This window comes from Haliotis cracherodii, unplaced genomic scaffold, assembly GCF_022045235.1.
Source record: "Haliotis cracherodii isolate W230 unplaced genomic scaffold, xgHalCrac1.p SCAF_8, whole genome shotgun sequence".
Classification (NCBI taxonomy): domain Eukaryota; kingdom Metazoa; phylum Mollusca; class Gastropoda; order Lepetellida; family Haliotidae; genus Haliotis; species Haliotis cracherodii.
Window position 1 is genome coordinate 35012736 of NW_027266341.1, and position 25662 is coordinate 35038397.

The window sequence follows — 25662 nt, forward strand, 5'->3', positions numbered from 1 at the left end:
GACTAAATGTTAGTCTAAGAGAAAGGCAGAGGGCGAGACAGAGAGAGGGTAGACGGTGAAAGGGTGACAGGGAATTGGTACTGACTGTGGAGGATACACAGATAGGCGGGCAGTGAGAGGGGAAAACGGAGAGAGAGTAAGACAGAAAGAGAGAGACGGAGAAGACAAAGAGAGGGGTAGAGAGTGAGGACAGAGATAGGCAGAGACAGAGAAGGCAGGTAGAGAGGCAGAGCCAGAGAGATGCAGATAGAGGCGGAGACAGAGCGATGCAGATAGAGGACCCAGAGAGAGGCAGAGACAGAGAAGACACAGAGAGACATAGACAGAGAAGACACACAGAGAGGAAGAGACAGAGAAGACACACAGAGAGGCAGAGACAGAGAAGACTCAGAGAGGCAGAGACGGAGAGACGCAGACAGAGGACACAAAGAGAGGCAGAGACAGAGAGATGCAGATAGAGGCGGAGACAGAGCGATGCAGATAGAGGCGGAGACAGAGCGATGCAGATAGAGGACCCAGAGAGAGGCAGAGACAGAGAAGACACAGAGAGACATAGACAGAGAAGACACACAGAGAGGAAGAGACAGAGAAGACACACAGAGAGGCAGAGACAGAGAAGACTCAGAGAGGCAGAGACAGAGAGACGCAGACAGAGGACACAAAGAGAGGCAGAGACAGAGAGATCCAGACAGAGGACGCGAAGAGTGAGTGAGTGAGTGAGTATGGTTTTACGCCGCTTTTAGCAATAATCCAGCAATATCACGGCGGGGGACACCAGAAATGGGCTTCACATATTGTACCAATGTCGGGAATCGAACCCGGGTCTTCGGCGTGACGAGCGAACGCTTCAACCACTAGGCTACCCGACCGCCCCGAGGAGGACACAAAGAGAGGCAGGGACAGAGAGATCCAGACAGAGGACACGAAGAGAGGAAGAGACAGAGGACACACAGAGGCAGAGACAGTGAAGACTCAGAGAGGCAGAGACAGAGAGAGGCGGATAGAGGACCCAGAGAGAGGCAGAGACAGAGGAGACACAGAGAGACAGAGACAGAGAAGACACACAGAGAGGCAGAGACAGAGAAGACACACAGAGAGGCAGAGACAGAGAAGACACAGAGAGACATAGACAGAGAAGACACACAGAGAGGCAGAGACAGAGAAGACACACACAGAGGCAGAGACAGAGAAGATTCAGAGAGGCAGAGACAGAGAGACGCAGACAGAGGACACAAAGAGAGGCAGAGACAGAGAGATCCAGACAGAGGACACAGAGAGGCAGAGACAGAGAGATCCAGACAGAGGACACAGGGAGAGGCAGAGACAGAGAGATCCAGACAGAGGACACACAGAGAGGCAGTGACAGAGGACACACAGAGGCAGAGACAGAGAAGACACACACAGAGGCAGAGACAGAGAAGACACAGAGAGGCAGAGACAGAGAAGACACACACAGAGGCAGAGACAGAGAAGACACACACAGAGGCAGAGACAGAGAAGACACACAGAGAGGCAGAGACAGAGAAGACACACAGAGAGGCAGAGACAGAGAAGACACAGAGAGGCAGAGACAGAGAAGACACAGAGAGGCAGAGACAGAGAAGGCAGGTAGAGAGGCAGAGCCAGAGAGATGCAGATAGAGGCGGAGACAGAGCGATGCAGATAGAGGACCCAGAGAGAGGCAGAGACAGAGAAGACACAGAGAGACATAGACAGAGAAGACACACAGAGAGGCAGAGACAGAGAAGACACACAGAGAGGCAGAGACAGAGAAGACACAGAGAGGCAGAGACAGAGAGACGCAGACAGAGGACACAAAGAGAGGCAGAGACAGAGAGATCCAGACAGAGGACACAGAGAGAGGCAGAGACAGAGAAGACACAGAGAGGCAGAGACAGAGAAGACACACAGAGAGGCAGAGACAGAGAAGACACAGAGAGGCAGAGACAGAGAAGACACAGAGAGGCAGAGACAGAGAAGGCAGGTAGAGAGGCAGAGCCAGAGAGATGCAGATAGAGGCGGAGACAGAGCGATGCAGATAGAGGACCCAGAGAGAGGCAGAGACAGAGAAGACACAGTGAGACATAGACAGAGAAGACACACAGAGAGGAAGAGACAGAGAAGACACACACAGAGGCAGAGACAGAGAAGACTCAGAGAGGCAGAGACAGAGAGACGCAGACAGAGGACACAAAGAGAGGCAGAGACAGAGAGATCCAGACAGAGGACACAGAGAGGCAGAGACAGAGAGATCCAGACAGAGGACACAGAGAGAGACAGAGACAGAGAGATCCAGACAGAGGACACAGAGAGAGGCAGAGACAGAGAGATCCAGACAGAGGACACGAAGAGAGGCAGAGACAGAGGACACACAGAGGCAGAGCCAGAGAAGACACACACAGAGGCAGAGACAGTGAAGACACAGAGAGGCAGAGACAGAGAGATGCAGAGATAGATGGCACAAAGAGAGACAGAGACAGAGAGAGTGAGAGAAAGAGAGACAGAGACATAAAGAGGCAGAGACGGTGCATACAGAGAGAGGCAGAGAGGCAGAAACAGAGAGAGTTAGAGAGAGAGACACAGAGAGAGACATAAAGAGAGGCAGAGCCAGAGAAGAAACAAAGCAACAGAGAGGCAGAGTCAGAGAAGACACAGAGATGCAGATCCAGAGAATCAGAGATAGAGAGAGTGAGAGAAAGAGAGGCAGAGACAGGGAAGACACAGAAAGACAGAGAGGCAGAAACAGAGAGGGAGAAGACAGAGAGAGAGGCAGGGGCAGATAATACAGAGATAGGCAGATACATAGAAGACAGAGAGAAGCAAAGGCAGAGGAGACACACACACAGTGGCAGAGACTAAAAGTCAGATAGAGGGAGGGGAGACACAGAGACTAGACTTGCAACACAACCCCATACAGAGAGTTACGTCCCTTAAACCGCCTTTCCTTCTTCCTGCATTACTGGGGGCAGTGGGGTAGCCTTGTGGTTAAGCGTTCGCTCGTCACGCCAAAAACTGTGGCTCGATTCCCACATGCGTACAATGTGTGGATCCCATCTGGCGTCCCCCGCCGTAATATTGCTGGAATATTGCTAAAAGGCGTTACTAGACACACATGGACTAAAGATAAATAAAAAAAATCGGGTAAACTATTAATTTTATAACTTGTTTAAAACACTATTAATTAGTTTTTGTCCGACTGCCGACTGTTCTGGACATTCCCTGACTCGGGACACGTAGTCCCTAATTCCAGCAGATATTTCAACAGAATTCTGAAGTTCTCATGAAAACAACGAAGGTCTATGCCTTTTCAATTAGTTTGATTAGTTTTTATAGTTCTAGTTTTATAGAAGAAAAGATTGATATCAGAAAAACAACTTTCAACATACATTGGGTTTTGTCTTATTTAAAGTTAATAATTCTTTTAGAGATGTAGCATCTAAACTGTGGTGCAGTGTTTGTCGTCCTCCACTCCCAAACAGTATTGATATGTTCAATCCAATTAAAATCAGATCTTACTTCTCGCTCCCCCCAAACAGAGATCTGAGGACACGCCCGTACAAGCCACGTCAGAATGATAGCTAGAACTAAGATCTGATTTCATTGAGACTACGATATGTTGTACCCTTCATTTCTATTTATCAAATGGTCCTAAAAAACGAAATGTCAACATAAATTCGTTATATATTTTTTTATTCAAATTTGAATTAACACATTAACGAAACCCATTGAAAACTACTGTGTTAACCATGCAATTCAAACTATAACATTATAGAGCATGCCCCATTTATACATTTAAATGTTTTGACATAATTGCAATAAACTCTTTTTATTTATAAAACTGTCATGTTTTATGGTGTATGTTTTTCCAAGTATGTGTAAAGTATGCCTAATGAGCATTTCAGACCACAGTCAACAACTGTTTCAGTCATATCAAAGTGGGACAAGTGGACTCAAAACCCTTGTCCAAGGATACAACACAGCGATTTGCATTATATGGCCTCTTGAAATGGAAAAGTTGAAATGAATATTATTATTCAAGACTTGTTCCATACATACTGTCGTCCATTACCATGTCTCCATATAATATGTTATGGGTTTGCTCACGAAAGACTTTTTGCCTTTTTTATGTCGCGATGGTATATCCCTTTCAAGCAAAAGAACACTGAGTTTTTTTGTACAAATTTATTAGACGTGTAACTAACCCGATAAAGCGATGTCCCCTGTCGTTCCCTCTAAGTAAACGTTTGAATATATTAACAATGAATCACTTCTTACAAAACAAACTGACGCAGGGTGGAGTCATGCTGTGATGCAGTGCACAAGAATGCGGTAAAAACAGTAAACCACCATGGGAACCTTTTTTACGAGTTGCGTCGGCCCATTACTCATCCACCCAGCATCAGTACCCGTCCAAGCATATACGGAACAGCTATTTAGTTTCAGCGCTGAAAAAAATATAACACGCACGGGGATAGAGAGACTACAGCAAATGATGTTACTTACACAGTAGGCCATTGAAAAAGAGACGAAAAAGAAAATGAAGAAAAGAAGGAGAAGATAAGACACAAAAAAAGATGAGCGAAAAAGAAGCAGAAAAGAAAAAGAAAGATTAGGACTAAATGCCGCCGAACGTAAACAACGCTTCCCCTATCACTGACCAGAGTGTTTTTATCTTCTGGATGAGCTGTTTCTCGGCGAAGTTAGCAATAGTCCACACAGGAAGATTTGGGGGGTGGGTGGGGGGGTGGGGGTCGGAAGACCCTTTTTCGATTCCCCACTTGGGTACAATGTGTGAAGCCAATCAATATCTGGTGTTCCCCGCCGTCATACTGCTTCATTATTGCTAAAAGCGGTTTAAAACAATACTCACTCACTCCAAATTTTGGAAAGATGTCATATGTCTGGAGACGTGTTGTGAACAATTTTAATAGTTAAGGATTATTTTGTAATTATAGTGTGTGTGCGTGCGTGCGTGCGTGCGTGCATGCCTACCTGCGTGTGTGCGTGCGTGCGTATGTGTGTGCGTACGTGCCACCCCTTTATACCACCCCTTTTGCCTTGAATCATTTCTATAAGCGTATAGTATAAACAAGGACTGTTTTTTCTGCTTTTTTAATATATATTATCATGCTTAATATTTTATTTTCGAAAGTTCCACATATACATAATCAGCAATGTTATTATTACCAAAACTGTTTAGATGTTGTTCAGACGTTCATTACAAGTATGGTTATCGGGCAAAATAGGTAAGTAAGTAATGAGTGTTGTATTCAAGTTGTATCAAAGTGTCAGCTTAAGGAAAGCCCGAAGTGATGCAGGTCTCAAACGTTTACCACTTTGGTGAAACCCACGAGCACGGCTATGGTGCTGACAAACCTAGAAACATAATCGGGGCGAACCGGGATTCGAACCAACAATCATAGGTTTCTGGCGTGTCCAAGGGACGCAAATCTGCACAGCGAATTACGGCGCCTCGTATCATAGAAATTACTTAATATAATCTTTTATCGCTTTTATTTGTTTTCCCAATCTTTTCCACTGATTGTGCCCATGTCGGGAATCGAACCCGGGTCTTCGGCGTGACGAGCGAACGCTTTAACCACTGGGCTACCTGACCGCCCCTGGTCAGGATAGGATACATATCCCGATACTGTATTGGTGTGATACGATTCATATTCCGATACAGGACCCACGTGTATACAGCGATCTTGCCGCGTCGGTGATCGTACTCCAATACTCTACAATAGAATGAAGATAGTCGTAGCGCTATTTAATACGTTGATAATTATTCGTACCTTTTCCCAGGTGAAACACACCACTGAAATCATTTGATTACCAATTAAGAGGGATGGGATATTGAGGGGCAGAAACATATGGGCTAGAAGGCTACAGGGGATGTAAATTGATGTATTGTATCGTGGTATGATATCGAGATAGAATACTGTATCACCGTATCGTTACAGCGCCAATAAATAGTTGCGTTATAGCCACACAGACCGGTGGTAGGTATCCATGTGCACTCTTTCGGAGTACGATGACACACATGAGCCAGAACATACATTGTGACCGCCCTCGATGCTCATGATGTCAACCATTGGATTGTCTGGACCGCCGTCCATATATGTAATATTTCTGGGCGGGGTTAAATCAACAAACAAACTAAACCACCCAATCCTCACTTCACGTTCCTAGGCGGGGAGTCGGCGAACCTCCTCTTCCCAGAATCTCGGGGGAGCCAAACAGATAGAACAGCATTGACATTTTAGAGCGATATCGATTTGAATATTCCTTATTTACCTAAGACGTACGAAAGCCTAATTATGCAACTTTGGTATCATAATTTTATTCTAGTTCAAATCGAAATTTCCCGATATTTTAATTATTTTCTCGTTATTTCGATTATTTTCTCGTAAGGGTATTTTTGGATGTCAACTTCTTTACTATGATTAACACAACGTTACGGAGTATATGCTTACTCCTTCACCAGGTGAATGAGTGCAATGAGACAGAGAGCAAACATATTCTATGTAAGGACAACAAAATTAATAAGATAACAAAAGGTGGAAACTAACTAAACTGCCTCATGGCATTCATTCACCTGAGGATGGAGTAAGCATATACTCCGAAACGTTGTGTTAATCATAATAAAGTAGTTGACATCGGTAGATACTCTTCCTTACAACATGTATGTGTATCACTTCTATAAGAAGCCTTGCAACGACTTATTTTCACGTTATTTCAATTTCCAGGAAATAATTTAAATGAGGAGAAAACAATCGAAGAAACGAAAAAATACTCGAAATAACGAGAAAAGAATCGAAGTAACGAGAGAAAAATCGAATTAACAAGAAAAAAAATCGAAATTTCGTGAAAATGATTGAAATAACGAGAAATTATTTGAAATAATGAGAAAATAATTGAAATAACGAGGAATTTCGATTTAATAAAATATAATTATGGTACCAAAGTGGCACCATTGCGCTTTAGTGAAGACGCACTTGAATATCACAAGAGTATCTTGGGAACCCGACATCCATCTATCGCAGTGCGTGAGTGTTCATTAAAAGCTCAGTGGCTTAGATATATATGGTTATTGGAGCGCATGCTGCACCGGAACGCACACGAGGCCGTATCTTGTCCTAGATAAATGATTATAAGTAACAGGGCCCCTTAGGATTTACGAATGGTCCATGTATTAGTTCATTCATCACATTTCCTACATTTTTGGGGGGAAGATTGTAAAGCAATACTTTATCGTCCTGTCAAACTTACTTACCTGTGCGTCTGTTTACATTCTATTTAAGCAGGCACGCATGCATACTCTTTACATGGGTATCTTGTTTCTGCCCTCATTTTAGTCCTATTTGACATCGTGTCCCGATTTTAAACTGGGGTTGCCCAGCTCAACCGCAACTATGCAAGGAATGTCTCCCGTGACCTTTTAAACTATTTTATCCTTTGGAAATTATAGGTATGCGAATCTTATCTAGACGGGGCGAACAGATAAAATCATTTAAGCTTGAACACCTGGTGTTCAGTGAGTGAGTTAACATTTAACGTCGTATCGGCATTATCTCAGCCATATAGCGACGAGACCAAGTTAATATATTCACAATTTAGTCATTAATGCAAAGTTTTGTTTAAAAACAAGTTGTAAAACATATTTGAGCATACTATATTCAGAAACAATTCATGAAACATAGCATAACAATATTATATATACAGTTTTAAAACACGGGCTATAGGCCACCAGTAACCAAAACTAGGCCACCTCGCTGGGGATCACGCGGACCCTGGTGTCCAGAAACGGTAACTGCGACGAAGTTCATACATGTATGAGCCTAGGAGCCCACCATGCTCAACCGAGGGTTCGTATGTTAATCAGATTTCGTTACCGTTTCATATCACCTCAAAGTTTGTTGCGCGACAGGGGTGGTGATTTATGAAAGGCTAAAAATAGTGGCGTGAAGTCCGAGCAGATTCCTGCCCTTGAATTGTCACTCATCCTGTTTAATGTGAACTGATATGACGCCAAGGCTGCACAGTTATTAAAAATGTAGAAATTCTGTGTTATCTGGTAACGATAACTTTAATGTAAATTTGTGTCGTAAATCGAAAGATATTGATGCTGTAAACAGTGTTTGTACCAATTGTGACAGAGGTGAAGTTGAAGATGAATTCCATGTCTTATTTAAGTGTAACAAGTATTCCAAGTTAAGATCTACATATCTCCTTGAATAATGACTATAAATCTGAAATGTTAATGATCAATATTATCAACTCACAAATAAACATGTTATCTTTTCAGTGGCTACTTATATAAAACATGTTTTTTCTATCAGATTCAAGAAGATGTGATTTCTGTATAGGCACGTGACATCATATTATGAGTTAGTTTCAATTGTACTTTAGGAATATGTCCATAATACTGAATAAAGCTGTCTGTCTGTCTGATAACATGAAGATTATACAGGTGAATTTATTGCTGCTCTGAACAGTATACTTGTGTATCACAGTGAATCATGACCCTGTTCATCTCACGATTACCACGTTGATGACACCCACGGGAACAGGTGTGGTGCTGACAAACCTACAAACATAATGTGGACGAACAGGGCACAGGGAAGTTTCTCCTCTGTAAAAAATGAGTTTAGAATGTAAACACAGACAAAACATTTTTAGATCTAAACATGATTAGGAATGTGTTTAAAATTTAAACGAAATACTCATTTGGTGTGTTCTATCTAAACGCGAGGGTAGCCTAGTGGTTAAAGCGTTCGCTCGTCACGCCGAAGACCCGGGTTCGATTCCTGACATGGGTACAAAGAGTGCAGCGCATTTCTGGTGTGCCAGGCCGTGATATTGCTAAAAGCGGCTTAAAATCAAACTCACTCACTCTATCTAAACGCATTTAGCTCTAAACCATGAAATTAGCTATCGGCTCACAGCCTAAACACCGACTAAACACAACCTCCCCATAATTGATTATGATTAGATTTTTAAAATGTTTTGATTTTAAGCATGTTTAAACTTTAACATGTTTTGAATTAAAACATGTTTAAAGTCAACACAATTCAATAAAGTGCATACCATTAGGCAATAAGCCAAATATGAATAAGATGTGCAATGTATATTGAGATTAGAAGTTCAAATTAGACTAACAGACACTTGCATAACACATATACCACCAGGACGTACAACGAACTCGGTACAATATTACATGAAATCGTACAATTTAACCGAACTCGGTTAATGGTGACTACTACAGTAAACTACGGTTATAACGAACTCAAAGGGACCACTACTTTTAGTTCGTTATAACCGTAGTTCGTTATAAGCATATATACAACATAACTACAGCAAATAGTCGGGACAAAAATGTAAGTTCGTTATATCCGTCAGTTCGTTATAAGCGTCTTCGTTATAAACGTAGTTTTTTGTAGTATTATAGACGACCACAGTCTCCGTAGCACAGGTGATCGCGTGAAGGACTACAACTGAAGAGGTTCTAGGATTTAGGATAGAAACACATTTTTGTCCAGTGTGGCGTGCCCAAGGGATGCAACTCTGCACAACGTGCCGTATACCCCACCTAAACGTGAACAGTAATTGTCCATCTTTATTGTACAGATGCCTGTAAATAATTGCGTCTGGGGCAGACAAACCAGTGGTTGATATTATGAACAACGATTAATGGCTTCCGAGCACGATAATACACAATCAACCAAGTCACCGCTCCCAACCACCGATAAAGTAATCTCTTACGACAATTAAAGGCTACTGATCCAACTTGCTTTTAATCCAAAACTGCGTCACTGATGACTTAGCTTATAGGATGCATCGCCTCGTCATTTGGGGCTGGCTTGTTTATCTTCAGAGGGGGAGACAGCGACGAGGTGTGGTTGGGTGGAGGAAGTGGAGAGAGATTTTGGGGTTGGAAGGGTGTGGGATGAATGGTGAAACGGGGACAAATTATCTGTTTGTTGTCTCCTTTTATTTGGATTAATTTCCAGCCTTTCATGGATCACGTGTTTTATCGACCAGTGAAAATCCGGGTAATAATTGGTCTCCAGCAACCCATGCTTAAGAGGCGACTAGCATGCGACTCATGTTTGTAACAAACAAACAAACAAACATGACGTGTTTTTATTAGGAAAACGCATCGTTTTTAGAAGTATAGTATACACCTAAATATAGATAATATACGTGAAATACAAAATCTTTATTTGAGAAGCTTTATGATCACACAAAGCGACGTCAATATTTTTTCCTCGACCCCAGATCACGGATTAACCCGCGCTTTGATTAGTTCACAATAGTGAAGACGCTGTAGAGATTTTTTATATCTATGCTTTTCCACGGGACTTTACACGCAAAACACGACTAAGGAAGAAACAATTTGATTTTATTGGAAGGACGGGCGAACACTTTAACCACTAGGCCACCCAACCACTCCTTACAACGAACTGTACTGGACAGTTTATCATCATGTGTAAAAAAGGGCGCATTATTCCTTTTTCCTAAAAAGCGTGGTATGTATAAACCTAAATCAGTAAAACAGGGGCTTGATTTTCTTTGAGGAAAAATCCCTCCCCCCCCCCCCTCCTTAAACCAAAAGGTTGCACCCTGACACGTCGTTTTGTATCTGGAGAATGTAGAATGATGTTGAACATCGCTTTCAGCTCTACGGCTGAAGGAATGTTAACCACATACCCGTTGAACTGAACTGCAAACGACGCCGGTTAAAAACAACTGTGTCATTGTTATGAAACTACATAGCGTGGTTGGGGTTGCCCCCAAATCGCTCAGGGATCACATGCAACCGAACGGGTTTACTTAAACACTTAGGATTTTTCTTGTTTGTAGTTTTACAGCTTTATGACGGTGGGCTGTAAAACACCGAGTCTGCACCAGCCAATCCAGTGCTCGATATTGTGAGCATTGGGAATGGATTGTCGCTTGCCCGTCGATTAAATTAGCAAATATTACTAAGAGATTATACCTTATTCTAATTGTATTGTCCACTAACCATCTGAATTATAACTATACATTGAAAGCATCGGAATTAATTTTCAGAATGAAATAGATGCAGGGAGAATAACCCTTTTTTCTGATACAACGAATTGGGTAAATGCCTAACTTCGGAACAAAGCATGCATGTATAGGATGTAATGTAATTAGATGTGCGGTGAGAAAAAACTCTGTGATGCCATGGTTTGATGTACCCTCTATATTAGTTCATGTAACACAGAGCCAGATGAATATATATGATCGAGGGAACATCAAGCCATGTGTCCGCGATACCGGTAGACAACTTATAATGACACTGGATGTCTATACTGGGCGGTCACCCTGTTATAGAAAAAGAAAGTGTGCTTTTAACAATATGTTATAGTGTTACACAATGCACATTACAATGTACAATTTACAATGTAAAACACGACTACAAAGCTTTTCAAAGTAATTATTGCACTATAGTGCGAGTACTTAGTAATTCGTGCACTATAGTGCGAGTACTTAGTAATTAGTGCACTATAATGAGAGTTCGTAGTAATTAGTGCACTATAGTGCGAGTACTCAGTAATTAGTGCACTATAGTGCGAGTAGTTAGTAATTAGTGCACTATAGTGCGAGTACTTAGTAGCTATTGTTCTATAGTGAGAGTACTTAGTAGTTATTGTACTATAGTGAGAGTACTTAGTAGTTATTGTACTATAGTGAGAGTACTTAGTAGCTATTGTACTATAGTGCGAGTACTTAGTAGTTATTGTACTATAGTGAGAGTACTTAGTAGTTATTGTACTATAGTGAGAGTACTTAGTAGTTATTGTACTATAGTGCGAGTACTTAGTAGTTATTGTACTATAGTGAGAGTACTTAGTAGTTATTGTACTATAGTGAGAGTACTTAGTAGTTATTGTACTATAGTGCGAGTACTTAGTAGTTATTGTACTATAGTGAGAGTACTTAGTAGTTATTGTACTATAGTGAGAGTACTTAGTAGTTATTGTACTATAGTGAGAGTACTTAGTAGTTATTGTACTATAGTGAGAGTACTTAGTAGTTATTGTACTATAGTGCGAGTACTTAGTAGTTATTGTACTATAGTGAGAGTACTTAGTAGTTATTGTACTAAAGTGAGAGTACTTAGTAGTTATTGTACTATAGTGAGAGTACTTAGTAGTTATTGTACTATAGTGCGAGTACTTAGTAGCTATTGTTCTATAGTGAGAGTACTTAGTAGCTATTGTTCTATAGTGAGAGTACTTAGTAGTTATTGTACTATAGTGAGAGTACTTAGTAGTTATTGTACTATAGTGAGAGTACTTAGTAGTTATTGTACTATAGTGAGAGTACTTAGTAGTTATTGTACTATAGTGCGAGTACTTAGTAGTTATTGTACTATAGTGAGAGTACTTAGTAGCTATTGTACTATAGTGAGAGTACTTAGTAGCTATTGTACTATAGTGAGAGTACTTAGTAGTTATTGTACTATAGTGAGAGTACTTAGTAGTTATTGTACTATAGTGAGAGTACCTAGTAGCTATTGTACTATAGTGAGAGTACTTAGTAGTTATTGTACTATAGTGAGAGTATTTGGTAATTATTGTACTATAGTGAGAGTACTTAGTAGTTATTGTACTATAGTGAGAGTACTTAGTAGCTATTGTACTATAGTGCGAGTACCTAGTAGCTATTGTACTATAGTGAGAGTACTTAGTAGTTATTGTACTATAGTGAGAGTACTTAGTAGTTATTGTACTATAGTGAGAGTACTTAGTAGTTATTGTACTATAGTGAGAGTACTTAGTAGCTATTGTACTATAGTGAGAGTACTTAGTAGTTATTGTACTATAGTGAGAGTACTTAGTAGCTATTGTACTATAGTGAGAGTACTTAGTAGCTATTGTACTATAGTGAGAGTACTTAGTAGTTATTGTACTATAGTGAGAGTACTTAGTAGTTATTGTACTATAGTGAGAGTACCTAGTAGCTATTGTACTATAGTGAGAGTACTTAGTAGTTATTGTACTATAGTGAGAGTATTTGGTAATTATTGTACTATAGTGAGAGTACTTAGTAGTTATTGTACTATAGTGAGAGTACTTAGTAGCTATTGTACTATAGTGCGAGTACCTAGTAGCTATTGTACTATAGTGAGAGTACTTAGTAGTTATTGTACTATAGTGAGAGTACTTAGTAGTTATTGTACTATAGTGAGAGTACTTAGTAGTTATTGTACTATAGTGAGAGTACTTAGTAGCTATTGTACTATAGTGAGAGTACTTAGTAGTTATTGTACTATAGTGAGAGTACTTAGTAGTTATTGTACTATAGTGAGAGTACTTAGTAGTTATTGTACTATAGTGCGAGTACCTAGTAGCTATTGTACTATAGTGAGAGTACTTAGTAGTTATTGTACTATAGTGAGAGTATTTGGTAATTATTGTACTATAGTGAGAGTACTTAGTAGTTATTGTACTATAGTGAGAGTACTTAGTAGCTATTGTACTATAGTGAGAGTACTTAGTAGTTATTGTACTATAGTGCGAGTAGTTAGCAATTAGTGCACTATAGTGCGAGTACTTAGTAGCTATTGTTCTATAGTGAGAGTACTTAGCAGATATTGCACAATAGTGAGAGTATTTGGTAATTATTAAATTTCTCACATTGTGATTGTACGCATTGATGATATAGTTAACCGGAGTTGTGAACATAATTTCTTCCGTTAAACATTGAAGTGACAGTAGAGGCTAGGGATAGGGGTTAACAGCCTAGTCATTCAGCATTGCATAGCCAGTCTGGTCAATTGGAGAATTACAAGTGGGTTCAGTGTTAAGTAGCAAAGCATGAACACTTTAGGAGAATATAAATTTCACTTATTCAAACAATGTACCTTCTCCTCCACACCAGAACAGTTACATTGTAAAGATTACTTATACATTCCCGAAGTTAGTTGGTTAGCTCTTGTGATAATCTGCAGCCCTGTCAAACTACGGCAACTTTTCATTTTCTTGCAATTGGGCGTTACCTGGCGGTCGGCACATACCTAACATGTGCAAACATCGAGTGTCAATATTGGATTAGAATGGCCCGTGGAAGTAGATCGCCCAAGAGAGATACGTGTAGGATGACCCACCTGTCACACGAAGGATTGGTAATTTATTTATGTGGGAGGGGGGAGCGGGGGAGGGGTGCTCTTAGGACTGTACTATATTTTGCTGTCATCCCCTTTTATTTAACATGTTTCATGCCCTTAAAACATGCAATTATTTTTTCAGGATGCCCATCACCACTTTTCTAAAATAGCAGTAAAAAGAGTATGAAAATAACAGTGAAAAGAGTATAAAAATAACAGTGAAAAGAGTATACAAATAGCAGTGAAAAGAGTATAAAAATAACAGTGAAAAGAGTATAAAAATAACAGTGAAAAGAGTATGAAAATAGCAGTGAAAAGAGTATAAAATAACATTGAAAAGAGTATACAAATAGCAGTGAAAATAGTATACAAATAGCAGTGAAAAGAGTATAAAAATATCAGTGAAAAGAGTATAAAAATAGCAATGAAAAGAGTATAAAGGATGGCTGAGATTTAGTGATGACACCAGGTGTTCGCGAAAAAGGCAAGCATGTCCTTGTCTACCCATAGCACCCACCGCTCACACAGTTTCACGGTGGATTCATCAGAAAACAGACTTTCAGAGATCGAGCCCAAACAGCTTTCCTCCCACAGTAAACTCACACGCCGTGATATAACTTTAATACTGTTCAAAGAGGCCTTAAACCTATCTCACTCACACAAAGACCAGAGTCGTTGACTAGCTGTGCATGTAGAAGCTGGTTACGTGACAGTTTGTATGTAATCGAGTGTTGGTCCGGCATGACAGTGGTTAATAGCATAATCAACTATCCACGCCATCCACGCTTGTAAGAGGAGACTAACGGGATAGGATGTATAATATTCATATATATTGAAATTAGGGACTTACACAACACATATATACCACCAGGACTTAGAACGAACTTGGTACAATATCAACATAATAAATGTTCAAGTAAACCAAGCAAAGTTAACTGTCCATATTTGCCTAATGCCCAATGATATGCACTTTACTTAAACATGTTTAGGCCATCCATATCTTTGTAAGTGTTTCTCATTTTCATCTTCAACAAGTCGGAAAGCGGGACGTTGCATTTTGTTTGATTAAAAAAACGTCTTATTTTATGGACATTTTAAGTTTAAGTTTTAAATTTAAGAATTAATTTATGACGTAAATCGAGTCGCTTTGCTCTGGGAGTGAATTTTTAATACATTAATACAAATAGCTGAAGAAGGATCATGATGACCTTGATTTTAATTACTACATCGTCACATAAATTGGTCAGGATCTCAATAACTGATCCTTCGATAACGATCCTTTAAAGTATCGAACGCAAGGTTGATTGTTTTTCTTGGTTACCCCGACTCAGCTCTTTTTTCCTCTTTGGATACGTGAGTTAATAAACGTAATAGTGCATGTTGTTATATGGCAGTGTAATTTATAGTAACAGTATTACATTGTTTTTGTTGAGATTCAGTAGATGTACTGTATTTGAACAATGATTAGTTGTCAGGAATGTCGTACTATTTAATGTGAGCAGTGGTGTGGAAGTTATTATATTTAGATGCTCGCATTCCGGAATACCATGGATGGATGTCAAGCGTTATAGAAACATGTGGAATATGATGTGATGTTCAAGTGACACTGGACTGGCCTGGCACTATGTAGAAGTGCTAGAAGCTAGTTAGAATACATAAGTGGAGCGGACGTGTGTCTGTCTCATTTCACATTTCATCGGACATTACATAAAGACCATATATTGTGTGAGATAACATTTCAGCCGTGATTACTAGCCTAGGCTTGACCAGCGTTGCGGCGAGGTGATGAATCTTTCTTGCTATTGTCATTTCCACTGCTCTCACATTTTATACTGCCATTGAATACTGTACTACAACTCTTTTGTGTACTGAAATGATACTTGCTGTACAGTATTTTGTATTGATTTATAAACCTAGTTGATTGTGTAATACAAGTGTTGATTGAAAAAAACATTTGTTGGTTGTTTTGTTGGTTTCACTCTGAATTCCTTTACGCACAGATTTCTGGTTCAACTAATTGTTTCAATTTGGAAATCGACACGTAACAATGTAGAATCACGAATTCCTATGTACTAACAATTCGTACACCACACCAGACAATTCTTCACCTGGGAAGCCCATACAAGCGAGTTGTGTACTGTCGGGGTAACTCACAATGTTAGTATGTAAATTATGTGGAGAACAATCACAGGTTTCATTTGGTCCTTTTGTAAGGGGGTGCGATGGTCCATTTAGAGGTCATTCAGGACGAAGCAGTGTGGTACGCCGGACGCAAATACAATCCTATTTACTGCGCAGATTCAACATATAAAAATAGTATATGGTTTATGTAAAAATGTCCTTTATATTTAAAGTTTTACTTGTTTTCTTTGTCAGTAATGTACGGTCAAATTGCACTCTTTAAGGACCGAGGGACGTGTTCCTCAGGTTTCCGTCTGTGATCTACATTCTGCCTTTGTGCAGTGATACCCGTGAAGATCCGGGGTAGAATAGGTCTTCAGCAACCCATGCTTGCCGTAAAAGGCGACTATGCTTGTCAATCAATCAATCAATCTTTATTGTATGAAAGGCCTTTGGCCCATATACACATACAGATAAACAATATCATTTACAGCTGTACAGCGCATTATATAATTATTGGATAACTAATATGATGCTTGACATGTAATAGAGGTATTGTAATAACAGTGGTAATAACCACAGTGGCAGCAGTAGTAGTATAAAATACAAAGGGAATGGAATGGAAACATGAAGTTTTACGTCGCAAAGGCTTTCAGCCATAGCGCGACGTTCAATACAAAAGGATCTATCAGTAATATACTCATCATGTCAAGACAATTTGACAATTTAAATGTATATGCATTTCTAGTAGAAACAAACAGACAAAAATGAAATGTAGATACTCCTGATCTAGATGCGAAAGTTTCAAAACAACTAATTATTTCTGGACATATCGGATTTACTAATTAATTTACTACGCACTCGTAGACTTTGATAGATGTATTGTAATATCTTAGTTAATTTTTGACTAGGGATACCATTAAAAGATAATATTTTGTTCATGGAATAGTGGTTCTTAGTGATATCAGGCATATATTTAAATCTCAGGCTGTCGTAAATTGGACATATAAACAAAAAGTGTAATTCGTTTTCAATATGGTTTTCGCAGAATGGACAAAAACGCATATCCTTAGGAAAAGGAATAGAGGAGAAGCGACCCCTGTTGCACATCAAATCATTTAACCCTAGCCTAAGTTTAATAAATGTGTCTCTAATTTTTCTCTGTTATAGTATGCAGGTAAACCTCTGGTGTTAGACAATATTTAAAGGTTTTATAGACGCCGTAGCGTGTACTGTTATCTAGTGACGACCTCCAGTTTTTAGTAAACATATCAATTGCTACCTGCTTAAAAGAGCTAAGAAAACACATTTTGTCTCCAGCGCTTTGATTACGCCAAACATATCCAAATCCGTGAGAGAAGAGTAAATGCTTAATGTTTGATGCCCAGGTTACGTAACCAACACTATCACGATAGACAAGCATTTCGTAGCATTTTCTTGGGATTCGTTCCCGCGACATCTCTGTTATTTTGAGCCAGTATCTGAGTAAACGTAAATATGAACAAATATATAACGGGTATCCAACACATTCGCCATAGACCATATGATTTGTAGCCGATTTAGAAACATTTAGAAATCTTTTACTTGCAGTTAAGTGTACCTTTTCAATATTGTATTAGGTTTCAAAACCCCAGACCTCTGATCCAAATAATAAGATTGGTTGAACTTGAGCATCAAACATTTTGAAGAAAATAGTAAGTGAGATAACACGCAATTTATCTAGAACGACAAATAGATTTATTAGGACCTTTTTTGCTCGTAGGGCGAGATCGTTAACTAGATGTTTAAGATTAAGGTTAAACGGTAAAACAACACCGAGGTATTTATACAACTCCCATGGCGCAGTCAAAATAATCGGTGACTCCACTATTATGTCGTACACAAGATTTTACATTTTCATACATTGATTTTAAAATAGTAAACATTTTCCCACCAACACCAGCTGCCCTAAGACAATCCCAATGTTTACATCGGTCAACAGTGTCGAAAGCTTTTTTAAATCTACAAAGGCAATATAAAGTTTACGTTTTCGGCATCCGAGATATCTCTGAACAATAGCATAAAGTGAGAAAATATTATCAGCAGGTGAATATGATTTTCTAAAGCCAGCTTGAGTTGGTGGGATTTTGTCAAAAACATTAGGCGAGGTAGTAAGACGATTGTTTAGAATTTTAGCAAACAGTTTACCTAAGATGCTTGTTAGAAAAATTGCTCTATACTTATCGGGGTTGGTCACGTCTCCCTTTTTAAATACAGGCACAATGACAGATCTAGACCATGCATTTGGAAATATCCCCTTTCTGAATATTTCGTTAAAACATTTGTGCAAAAAGGGAGTAACGATATGTTTTGAACTTTTTAACATTTCAGCTAGGACATCATCGGGGCCTGGAGATTTACCTGATTTATGTGTATTAATGGCATCGTGTAGTTCAGCGACTACAATTTCCGATTCTAAAATATCTCGCTCAACATCAGATAAATTTACATCAGTAACAACATCATGGTTGTTGAAGTAAGACGAGTTCTATGGATGAACAACTTCTTTATTACAATTAGTGCGACGTTTCGGTGTAGATCCTAACACCTTTATCTCTTTCCAAAAATGCTTTGAATTCTTTAATGAGTTGGTTAATTTATTCTATTTCAGACGTCTTAAAGAGTTAAGGTGTTGTCTGCATTCAGTTTTATATTTCTTTCTTATTTTACAATAATTTCTTCTATTTAGTTCTGATCTATTGCGACGAAACTTGCGAAGGGCTCCTCTGGCTGATCTCTTGTGTTCTTTACATTGACCGTTTAAACTGAAGGGCTTTTAAGGAAACAAATTTGAACACGAGCGTCGTTTCACACATTTGCCGGACTCAAAAAGAATGTTTATAAAGAGATCGACCGCATCATGCATATTACTCCTCAAAGTGTGAAACAGGGTGTCAGACATCTCATCAAAAGAAGTCAGGTTTTTTAGATTCATTCCATCTAAAACTGTCAGAAAATATATCCTCTGATAATGGTTCCGATACAGGATTATAAAATGCACACTGTAGTTCTAAAGGAGAGTGGTCGGAGTCTGTGCCCAGCCAGGCAATCAACAAATCTGAAGAATTAAGCTGACGCTATAAAATAGTCAACTGTGCTACTGCCATTACTACTTACACATGTTAGTTCACCACTTCTGTCGCCATTCACTCTGCCATTCATGATATACAGATTATATACATAACATAAATTAAGAAGAAAGCGACCAAATTTGTTAACCACATCATCAAGTGACGATCGTTTACTAATGTCACAAGGATCGTCTTCAGGAAATATATCTGGATCACCGTGATTTAATTCAGGTTCTGGGTGCCGTTTCACAAAAGCCTCTTAGCGCTACGACCTCCTAAGCGCTACGACGCGGTTTACGACCCTCTTTAGGATCTCCTTACGACCGTTTCACGAAAGCATCATAACAACATCGTAAAGTCAGTCTTACACTAGGACGTCGCAAGACCTTACGACATCGTATTTAACATAGCAACGGGACCCGGAAGTGAAAGGGCACCTGTCAATTTGATCGGCTGATGATCGATCGGCATCGTTTTCACATGGAGACAGTTCCCTATACAGAGATTTAAAAGGTAAGCATGGCCTGAAAGCATACTACTATTCAGAAATTGGTCGTAATCATATATTTCCAGAATAAAAGATCAATATTCGGGAGATTATTTGAAGATTAATCTATTTAACTCTTCTTCCTTGAAAATAAGAACGAAGCATGATTAGAGTTACTCCCCCTTTCGGCCAAGCAGACGTCAATCTTGTCCTGCGAGAAAATTTAGCATATTATGGACGCATCAACCAATAGCAAAAAGCGGAAAAGAAATTTTGGACCCGGCGAAATTGAAGTACTCTTAACCGGCGTGGAAGCGAATATTGACACACTAAATTCGTCATTCACGAATTCTGTCACAAATGCCTCTAAGAAGAAAATATGGTCAGACATCACTCAAAAGTAAGTCCATGTTTCTCGTGAGACGTTGACAATTGAGTGTACATAAAGCGTCCCTAAAATGTAAATATCAATACCAATAATTGAAAAACATTATTTCACAAATAATGAAATAGAAAAAGAATCCCACACGATGCTTAGATTTCAAGTAATGCTATGATGAAGCATCAGACCAGGAAACACATGTAAGAGAAAAAGACACAAATAGGAAAATGCTTATTCAGATTTGTTTGTCAAAAAAGGCAAATTTAACTGTTTTAGAATCAATGCAAGTGGCACTGCGGCAAGAAACGAGGAGGAGATACGAAAAAAGTGGACAGATCTTAAGGCAGCAGTTAAAAAGGCAGAAAGTGGAAGGAGGGAAAACCAAAGAAAAACCGGTGGGGGGCCACCCCCTGATGAACTCTCCTCAATGGAAAAAAGGGTAAATAAAATATTTCAGTGATACACTTTTTCAGTACATAATGATATGTACTATCATGAAATCACACAAAAGACATAATTTTCTTAGGAATAAATTATCATTTGCTTTTATTCTAGATCCTACAGTTGATTCCTCGATGTGCAGTGGAGGGGATTCCTGGAGGCATTGAATCACCAGGTAATATTGAATATTCAAATGGAAATTGATTTTTCCTGATATCTCACCCAGATCTTCACGGGTCCCATGATATGTACATTCACAAGTATCACATTTGTAACATTTACATAAAGAAACAAAATATTTATTTTCATACAATACATAGGAATTACAAATCATATTACTCAGCTAAAGTCAATGTGGTTGAAGAAGAAAAATTATTAACTAAACATAAATGTGTTTTCTTCAAATATTTCACACATATTGATACTATTTCCAATCAATAATATATCCTGCAATTGTTTCAGTTCCAGATTTTAGGGAGGAATCCAACTGTACTTTTGGCTCAGGGACACAGGCCGAAGAAATAGGTAAAATAAATCATTCACCTGAAAATTTTAAATTTGCACTTGATATTTTTTCATTTACACAGTGGAATAAATAGAGAATCTCACCCAAGTGTCTTTTGATATCAAATATATCCACACGAGTTGATAAAAGTGGGAAAACTTCGAGGCTCGCCGAGGATTTTTTCCACTGTTATCAATGAGTGTTGATATATTTGATATCACAAGATACAGTGTAGATATCGCTTGATCTCACCCAAGCGATATCTCCTGTGGGAGCCAGTTTTGAACCATAAAGGTAACTATAGCATTTCTTCACTGAACATACTGAAAACAAAATAAATAAAGCATGTTGCTTAAATGTATATTATCTCTGTTGCATTATTTACATCCTGAGTTAATTACAATTGAATCTCTATTTCAGAAGTAGATATGTGTCTTGGCATGGCTGTTGATGCCTTCGAAAATGACAGCCAAACTGCCCTAACACCAAACTCAGGTAAAATTTATAAATAATAGTAAAACCTTAAAAAGAACTTTTTGTTTATTCTAGATGTACACATTAACATGAAACTAACATAGAAATTAGTGACAATAAATGTCAAGTTCTGTCAAGTAGGAAATTTTTAACGAATTGGGTAGAAAGAGTGAGCTCAGATTCCTATAAATGTTTCCATGACTAAAAATTTTATAACAAACAAATGCAATATTATTAACGAAATATTCCTATGCTAACATCAATCCAGAAATCCTCACTATCTTTTAATATGTACTGAATTACATGTAAGCCTATCCAATATATCTTACAGAGGCACAGAGCTGTCTTCCAGAACCAGCTTGTAAGTACGCTTAAGTTTCCATATTTCTGAAGAAACTTATAATCACATTTATTACATCATGTTTTTTTTATTGTAATACATCAATTGTTAAATGGTTCAGCGATTACTGTTATCCCAACTCTCAATCAGTTCATAGACCATTTACCAGTCATGTTAAAATGCGAAAATATTCATTCACTGTAATCAGTAACAGGAAGTTGTGTTTTGTGAACAGCACTCTCTTTCAGTCATCCTTTCAATGTATATACACATAATGTATAATTATGTTACAGCAGCATCAAACAACCAAGCCACCCCATCCCATAGAGCTACTTGTGGAAATATAAGGAAGAGATTATCACAATCAGTTCAAGGTAAATAATAATATGAACCTTCACTTAACAATTATAATTTAATTAAATAATTCCTTAAATTTTGATATAAAATATCCTTAAGACATAGCTTTATGGTGTCCAAGAGTGAATGACCCAATTAACAAAGTTGTCACACTGAATGGAATAAATAATCTTTGTTTGACAGATAAAGGGGATGACTACATGAAGACCCTGTCCGGGTATGAAGACAGGAAAGGGCAGCTCCTTGAGGGCATTCTGTGTGAGCTGAAGTCCCTCAGAGAGATTCAGCAGGAGAGGCTCAACCTGGAACGAGAAAAATTTCAGTTCATGCAAACCATGGACAGTAACAGCTTGCTGTCTTCAATCATTAAATTTTAAATACATGAACCATAATAATTATTGAAATAAAAGCAGCTTTAATCATTCTAAATAGATTGTGTGTTTTTTGTCATACTTGAAAATCTAGACTGGATGAGAAGTCTCCTGATTTGATTTCCATCATCACTAGGGGCCTGCTGATGAGCTGTGTGGTTCTCATCACCTCCTATACCAGTGTCAGGTGTGTCGTGGGGAACTGGAAGTCTTAGGCTTACTGCCAGGTTGTGAAGCTGCATACATGCAGTGATGACAGCTATGCATTTTTCGGGTTCAAATAACAGGCATCCCGAGGATTTGTGCAAGCACCTGTAAAATAAGTTGTGTCTCAGAATCTGACATCACTGGCTACATTAGTAATTACTGTAAATTAACATTAGTCATTCAAGAATACTTTCTTATAGAACCCCAAAATAACATGTATATACTTACCTAAATCTTGATTTGCATACTCCAAAGGCCCTCTCTATGGTGTTGCGGGTACCAATGTGGGCCCTATTGTACCTCTCCTCACTGGAGTTAGCTGGGTTCAGTACTGGGGTCAGTAGATGCGGTTTACATGCATATCTGTAACAGCATGATGTATTATTTATTTTCAGAGCATGTTTAATTTTCATATAACAAACCTATTCAGAACCATTGTTTTACTTCTTACATGTCATTGTAAACATATACAGGGGAATGATAGTAATTCTTTAACATCTTTATTTTTTTCCTGTTTTCTCTTGCAGTCACCACTCACATATGTTCTACAAAAAATTCAATTTGATCTACTATATAAGCAAAATGGTTGATTGGAAAGGTTTCAGGGTGAGATAATATGTAAGGAATCAGATTTATGGATTGCTTACTTTGATACAGACAAGTCATTATCCATATATAGGCAAGAGAACTCATGTTGAATATCATCAATGTTTTTACCCTGAATCACCAAGCAGCCATCCGTCTGGTTTTTCTTCCTCCAAAGCTCTCTTTAGTGAACAGTTGTTGTAGATGTGGGCATCATGGGTTGCCCCTGGCCACAAGACAACAACATTGGTGAAACTGGAAAACAAATTTAACAATTATCTCTAGCTACTCTTTGCTTATAATAAGGTTTATCGAGATAAGAAATCCCCTTCCTTAGTTATTATTTTAAAAAAGAACATATTATTCATGTTAATTAATTATTATTTTAAAAAAATAATTCAGAATTAGTTTCTACATTATTTCTTTAAACATTGACATGATTATAGAGTAAAACGTTATAAATTTATTACCAAAGTACATAAGGTATGGATTACATTAAGTAGTTAAACTCTATTATCGAGCGCCGCCAATTATTACTTCATAAAGTCTTGGCAAGGCTATGAACAACATTTCCGGTAAAGGGGTCAAGGACGTGTTATTTATAGTTACCGAAGTTTCGCGTCGCACACTGCCTGAACATTGACAGCGTGGTATCCTTTTCGTGATACATAGGCGACCTCGTCTACTTTAGCCCTCTGTATAGGGATGAGAGTGCAGTCAATACATCCAAGAACCTTTGGGAAACCACAGATTTGGTGGAATTCTTCCATAAGTTGTCTGTGCTTGGCCAGTGCTGGAAAATGTATCAGTCGGACGGTACGGAGAATGGAGGACGTGGTATCGGCAAGTACTCTGGAAACGCTTGACTTGCTAACTCCGTGAATGTCGCCGATCTCGCTGTAAAGGCCCCCTTTAGCAAAGTATCTCAAGGTACACAACACTTGGACCTCAGTAGATAGTGCACGTGAACGCTGAGTCGGTCGAGACAGTTGTTCATCAACTCGATTCACTAGTTCAATGATGACATGTCTCGGGAATCGATATCGCGAAATCAAATCAATATCATCTAAAACATCTAGTGCCCGACTTCTGTCCCTGAAAACACGTTCTCTCCTGATACCATTTCTGTTAATAATTTCTAAAAGGAATGCATGTGTCGCCATGATGGTTTGAATTTGCGAGGTCGTAACTACATTAGGAGAGCCCTAGGGCTGTCGTAGATTTAGGGTGAATTTACGACGTGGTGTAAACTAAGAGGTCTTTGTGAAACGGCCTTAAAAGTTATGACATGGTTTACGACGTGGTTTAGGAGGTCGTAGCGCTAAGAGGCTTTCGTGAAACGGCACCCAGGAGGGTTATTCTCAGTACCTGTTCGAGAATTGAATTGTCGTAAAAGGCGACTAACGGGATCGGGTGGGTAGGCTCGCTGACTTGGTTGATACATGTCATCGATCCCAATTGGGTGGATCGATGTTCATGATGTAAATCACTGGATTGTCTGGTCCAGACTCGATTATTTACATACCGCCGTCATATAGCTTGTATATTGATGAGAGCGAGGTTAAACAACAAACAAACAAACATTGTGCAGTGAATTTTGAACATTGTGCTAAATTTTATTCGCTATTCAGGGGTTAGCAAATAAGACAGTGAAACATTGGATGTTTTTTTCGGAATTCAGGGGACGGGGGTTGGCACCCTCACAGATGTGGTAGTGTCGCCCGTTGCATATATATTAATCACCCCATAAAAAGGGCGTGACAGAACATGATCATCTCCTTCACTCATGGTGTTCTGCCTGTAGGACAGGGTATGCTCAGCTCACTGCCTTCACTGGAAGGGTTGGGGGATGAGGGGGTTCGCATCATTATTGTCAATTATTCGCAAGCCTTGTAATTTTTATCATTACCTCAAGCAATTTGCCTCTGCACCGGAATGGCTTGTTTTCACTTCATGAGTATCAGCATACATCTAGATATCTTTATTAATAATTATTCATCATCTCGATATTATATTTTTTTAATTCTAATTTGGTTTGTAATGTCACTTATGTACATCAAGTGAACTCGGTGATTCCATGTAAGGCACCTTAATACACACTTTTAATAATAATGCCCTAGCCTTCATACACCCGGTGCATGC

General features: G+C 38.9%; 4 protein-coding genes across 4 annotated transcripts; 2 read left to right on the top strand and 2 right to left on the bottom strand.

Moving 5' to 3' along the window:
• Positions 1 to 500: 500 nt before the first annotated feature.
• Positions 501 to 2595, top strand: LOC139450958 (trichohyalin-like). Its single transcript, XM_071232781.1, has 4 exons — positions 501 to 704; positions 1139 to 1317; positions 1407 to 1984; positions 2135 to 2595. The coding sequence occupies exons 1-4, from the start codon at positions 501 to 503 to the stop codon at positions 2593 to 2595; spliced, it is 1422 nt and encodes a 473-aa protein (XP_071088882.1).
• An 8752-nt stretch (positions 2596 to 11347) lies between these two features.
• On the bottom strand, positions 11348 to 14067 carry LOC139450959 (uncharacterized). Its single transcript, XM_071232782.1, has 4 exons — positions 14051 to 14067; positions 12388 to 12612; positions 11714 to 11832; positions 11348 to 11352 (listed from the first exon to the last, which is right to left on the bottom strand). Exons 1-4 carry the CDS (start codon positions 14065 to 14067, stop codon positions 11348 to 11350), a joined length of 366 nt encoding a protein of 121 aa, XP_071088883.1.
• Positions 14068 to 20218: 6151 nt separating this feature from the next.
• LOC139450961 (uncharacterized) lies at positions 20219 to 22738 on the top strand. Its single transcript, XM_071232783.1, has 8 exons — positions 20219 to 20258; positions 20480 to 20679; positions 20796 to 20856; positions 21144 to 21206; positions 21607 to 21681; positions 21992 to 22021; positions 22294 to 22374; positions 22541 to 22738. The coding sequence occupies exons 1-8, from the start codon at positions 20219 to 20221 to the stop codon at positions 22732 to 22734; spliced, it is 744 nt and encodes a 247-aa protein (XP_071088884.1). The 3' UTR covers positions 22735 to 22738.
• A 43-nt stretch (positions 22739 to 22781) lies between these two features.
• LOC139450962 (putative nuclease HARBI1) lies at positions 22782 to 24300 on the bottom strand. The gene is made up of 4 exons (XM_071232784.1): positions 24130 to 24300; positions 23653 to 23775; positions 23164 to 23298; positions 22782 to 23040 (listed from the first exon to the last, which is right to left on the bottom strand). Exons 1-4 carry the CDS (start codon positions 24288 to 24290, stop codon positions 22782 to 22784), a joined length of 678 nt encoding a protein of 225 aa, XP_071088885.1. The 5' UTR covers positions 24291 to 24300.
• Between the last annotated feature and the right edge of the window lie 1362 nt (positions 24301 to 25662).